A 4,827-nucleotide genomic window follows, 5' to 3' on the forward strand; every position below is an offset into this window, starting at 1 on the left:
GAAATGGTAGGGACCTAACAGAAGCAGAAGATATTAAAAAGAGGTGGCAAGAATACACAGAAGAACTGTGCAAAAAAGAGCTTCACGACCCAGATAATCACGATGGTGTGCTCACTTACCTAGAGCCAGACATCCTGGAACGTGAAGTCAAGTGGGCCTTAGAAAGCATCACTACGAACAAAGCTAGTGGAGGTGATGGAATTCCAGTTGAGCTGCACTCAATATGCCAGCAAATTTGGAAAACTCAGCAGTGGCCACAGGACTGGAAAAGGTTAGTTTTCATTCCAATCCCAAAGAAAGGCAATGCCAAAGAATGCTCAAACTACTGCACAATTGCACTCATCTCACACGGTAGTAAAGTAATGCTCAAAATTCTTCAAGCCAGGCTTCAACAGTACTTGAACCATAAACTTCCAGATGTTCAAGCTGGATTTAGAAAAGGCAGAGGAACCAGAGATAAAATTGCCAACATCTGCTGGATCATGGAAAAAGCAAGAGAGTTCCAGAAAAGCATCTATTTCTGCTTTATTGACTAGGCCAAAGCCTTTGACTGTGTAGATCACAATAAACTGTGGAAAATTCTGAAAGAGATGGGAATACCAGACCACCTGACCTGCCTCTTGAGAAACCTATATGCAGGTCAGGAAGCAACAGTTAGAACTGGACATGGAACAACAGACTGGTTCCAAATAGGAAAAGGAGTACGTCAAGGCTGTATATTGTCACCCTGCTTATTTAACTTCTTTGCAGAGTACATCATGAGTACACTGGGCTGGGAGAAGCACAAGCTGAAATCAAGATTGCTGGGAGAAATATCAATAACTTCTGATATGCAGATGATACCACCCTTATGGGAGAAAGTGAAGAGGAACTCAAAAGCCTCTTGATGAAAGTGAAAGAGGAGAGTGAAAAAGTTGGCTTAAAGCTCAGCCAACATTCAGAAAACGAAGATCATGGCATCTGGTCCCATCACTTCATGGTAAATAGATGGGGAAACAGTGGAAACAGTGTCAGACTTTTTTTGGGGGGGGGCTCCAAAAATCACTGCAGATGGTGACTGCAGTCATGAAATTAAAAGACACTTACTCCTTGGAAGGAAAGTTATGACCAACCTAGATAGCATATTCAAAAGCAGAGACATTACTTTGCCAACAAAGGTCTGTCTAATCAAGGCTATGGTTTTTCCAGTGGTCATGTATGGATGTGAGAGTTGGACTGTGAAGAAAGCTGAGCACCGAAGAATTGATGCTTTTGAACTGTGGTGTTGGAGAAGACTCTTGAGAGTCCCTTGGACTGCAAGGAGATCCAACCAGTCCATTCCAAAGGAGATCAGTCTTGGGTGTTCATTGGAAGGACTGATGCTAAAGCTGAAACTCCAATACTTTGACCACCTCATGTGAAGAGTTGACTCATTGGAAAAGACTCTGATGCTGGGAGGGATTGGGGGCAGGAGGGGAAAGGGACGACAGAGGATGAGATGGCTGGATGGCATCACCGACTCGATGGACTGAATTTGAATGAACTCCGGGAGTTGGTGATGGACAGGGAGGCCTGGCGTGCTGCAATTCATGGGGTTGCAAAGATTCGGACACGACTGAGCAACTGAACTGAACTGAAAGGAAATGGGAAGTTATATGCAGCAGGTGATTCTTGGGATTTTCTCTTTTGGGGGGTGCTTTTTTGGTCATGCAGCAAGTGGGATCCTAGTTCCTGGACCAGGGATCAAACCTACGCCCCCTGAAATGGAAGTGCAGGGTCTCAATCACTGGACTGCCAGTAATCACCCAATAGGTGATTCTTCACTGGATTCTTTGACTATAAACAATATTGTTGCATCATTTAGAAAAATGATGGAGTCTGAGGATTAGATGCTAGTATTATATCAGTATTTCTAGGTTTTTATCATTTGTGTCAAATGTTTAAGAAAACCCTTTGTACAGCGTTTTGCAGACTTTAATGATCATTTCTCTGGTGTTTTGTGAAAGTTGCTCAGTCTTGACCGACTGTTTGTGACCCCATGGACTATACAGTTTGGGATATATACTGCATCATATAGGACAGTACCAGGCCCACAGTGTTTTGTCACCTAGACACAAAAACAGTATTCAGTAGGCCAGCGACTTTTAGGTGATGGTCGGTAGTAAAGAATCTGCCTGCCAATGCAGGTGACGCAGGTTCAATCCCTGGGTCGAGAAGATCCCCTGAAGAAGGAAATGACAACCCACTCCTGTGTTCTTCCTTGGATAATTCCATGGACAGAGGAGCCTAGTGGGCTACAGTCCATGGGGTTGCAAAAGAGTTGGAAATGACTTAGCTACTAAAGAACAATAACATATGGTAAAGTTAGTGAATCTTATGGATGTGAGCCCACTTCTTCATTTATTTTATGTAAAGTTAGTTACACTGTCAGAGTAATGTGGGATGGTATATCATCTCAGTTAATGGGACAATCAGTAAGACCAGCAATGCTGATACTAGAAGAAACGTACATTAGGAAGGTAGACCCAAATCCAGTCCTGCTGCTGCTAGTCACTTCAGTCATGTCCAACTCTGTGTGACCCCGTAGACGGCAGGCTACTAGGCTCCTCTATCCCTGGGATTGTCCAGGCAAGAACACTAGAATGGGTTGCCATTTCCTTCTCCAGTGCATGAAAGTGAAAAGTGAAAGTGAAGTCGCTCGGTCTTGTCCGACTCTTTGCGACCCCATGGACTGCAGCCCACCAGGCTCCTCCGTCCATGGGATTTTCCAGGCAAGAGTACTGGAGTATGTTACCACTGCCTTCTCCGAAATCCAGTTCTAGGCATTTGTAAATCCAGTTCTAGGCATTTGTAAATCACTTATCATCAAGGGACTTATATCCAGGTTATGTAAAGAATTCATACAACTCAAGAAGACAGATATTCCAGTTTGAAAATAAGCAAAATATTTTAATATACATTATCCTTAATATATGAGTGTTAACTAAGCATATGAATAAGTACACATTCTCATTAGTCATTAGTAAAATGCAAATTATAGCTACATTACACACTTTTTAGAATGACTGAAACAAGAGGACAATATCAAGTTCTGACAAAAATGTAGAAAACTAGAATTCTCATAAACACTGTTGGTGGGCATGTAGTGTGCCCAACAAAGAGTGCCACCAACTCTTTGTCATGCCAAATGACAACCAGCTTGAAAGTTTTTTAGAGGTTAAACAACCACTCAGCACAGGACTCAGCCTGACATGCTACATTCCATGGGGTCACAAAGAGTCGGACACAACTTAGCGACTGAACAGCAGCAGCAATAGGTGACTCAGCAGTCTCATTCTTAGGTATTTACACCAGAGAAATGGGGCTTCCCTTGTGGCTCAGCTGGTAAGGAATCTGCAATGTGGGAGACCTGGGTTTGATCCCTGGGTTGGGAAGATCCACTGAAGAGGGGAAAGGCTACCCACTCCAGTATTCTGGCCTGGAGAATTCCCTGGAATGTATCGTCCATGGGGTTGCAAAGAGTTGGATAAGACTGAGCAACTTTCACACAACACCAGAGAAATGATCATTAAAGTCTGCAAAACCGTGTACACAGATGCTCATAGCAGAATTGGTCGTAGTTGTCCCAAACTGGAAATAATTGATATACCCATCTGGTGCCAAATAGATAAACAAGATGTGGTATATCCTTACAATGGAGTACAACTAAGCATAAAAAAGGTAGAGCTACTGATGCATGCATATGATGAATCTTAGAAACATTATGCCAAGTGAAAGAAGATAAAAAATGACTATGTGATGTCTCATTCCATTTATATGAAACTTCTTTTTATAAAAAGGTAGAGTAGATCAGTGGTTTCCTGGGGCTGAGAGGAAGTGATTGATTGCGAACGGGTGCAGGGGAACTTTCTGGGGTGTCAGAAATGTTTTAATGGATTGCAGTAGTGGTTGCAGAACTATAAACAACTGAAAACCATTGAACTTTATGTTAATAGTAGGTGGATTATTCTTTAATAAAACTTTTATTTTTTAAAGCTGTTTTTTAAAATGCAAGTCTGTAATTATTCCATAACTCTAGGGTTTTGTCTTAAAACTCAATAGATGGATTGATTGAATGTTTATCAGGTGTTAACATGTCCTATTAAGATAACAGCATCAACGTACATCACATTCTTTGTGTATGAGGAATTAGCCTCATCAGATAATGAAGTAGAATGGTTGTATTCTGCTACAAAACACAAAAGTTTTGTAGTACAAAAGTTCTAGACTTTAAGTGACTGATTTTTTTTTTTTCCTCTGTAGCTTAACAGAGCATTCCAAGAGGAAGACTCTCCAGCTACTTTTTATTGCATCAGTATGCAATGGTTTAGAGAATGGGAAAGTTTTGTGAAGGGTAAAGATGGAGGTAAGTGTTTAACAGAAAGACAAAATTCTTTGCAAATTTTTTACTTGACAAATGTTTTTTGAATATATGTATTTGGAATTAAACTACTGAACAAGAGATCAGGGATCATACAGTCTAGTTTATATTTTGGTTATTTTTAATTTTTTAAAAACTTTCACAAATTATAGCATATTCATGGAAAGTATAAGGGAACTAAATAAAAATTAGTCTACAATCTTAACATTAAAAACATTTTTTTAATCCTTCCAACAATAAGATTGGTTAAACTATGGTGCATCTGTTACAATGGGATACTATATGAACTTTAAAAATTATTTGTATAACAGTGTTTAATAATTAAAAAATAAGATGTTCTTGATATATGAAAAAGGCTATAATATAGTATGCATAGTTGGAACCTTTAAAAAGGCAAACATGTACAAAGGCAAAAAGACCAGAAAGAT

General features: G+C 40.1%; 1 protein-coding gene across 3 annotated transcripts in view; it reads left to right on the forward strand.

Annotated features, from left to right (window-relative positions):
• USP33 (ubiquitin specific peptidase 33) overlaps positions 1-4,827 on the forward strand; it is a 59,348-nt gene that overhangs the window by 52,040 nt on the left and 2,481 nt on the right. For all 3 annotated transcript variants that reach the window (XM_010857593.1, XM_010857594.1, XM_010857595.1), the window contains one exon: positions 4,282-4,384. In XM_010857593.1, the coding sequence (XP_010855895.1) occupies positions 4,282-4,384 (103 nt within the window). The remainder of the gene's footprint in view (positions 1-4,281; positions 4,385-4,827) is intronic.

Source organism: Bison bison, unplaced genomic scaffold (genome assembly GCF_000754665.1).
Source record: "Bison bison bison isolate TAMUID 2011002044 unplaced genomic scaffold, Bison_UMD1.0 scf7180017864382, whole genome shotgun sequence".
In the NCBI taxonomy this organism is placed as follows: domain Eukaryota; kingdom Metazoa; phylum Chordata; class Mammalia; order Artiodactyla; family Bovidae; genus Bison; species Bison bison.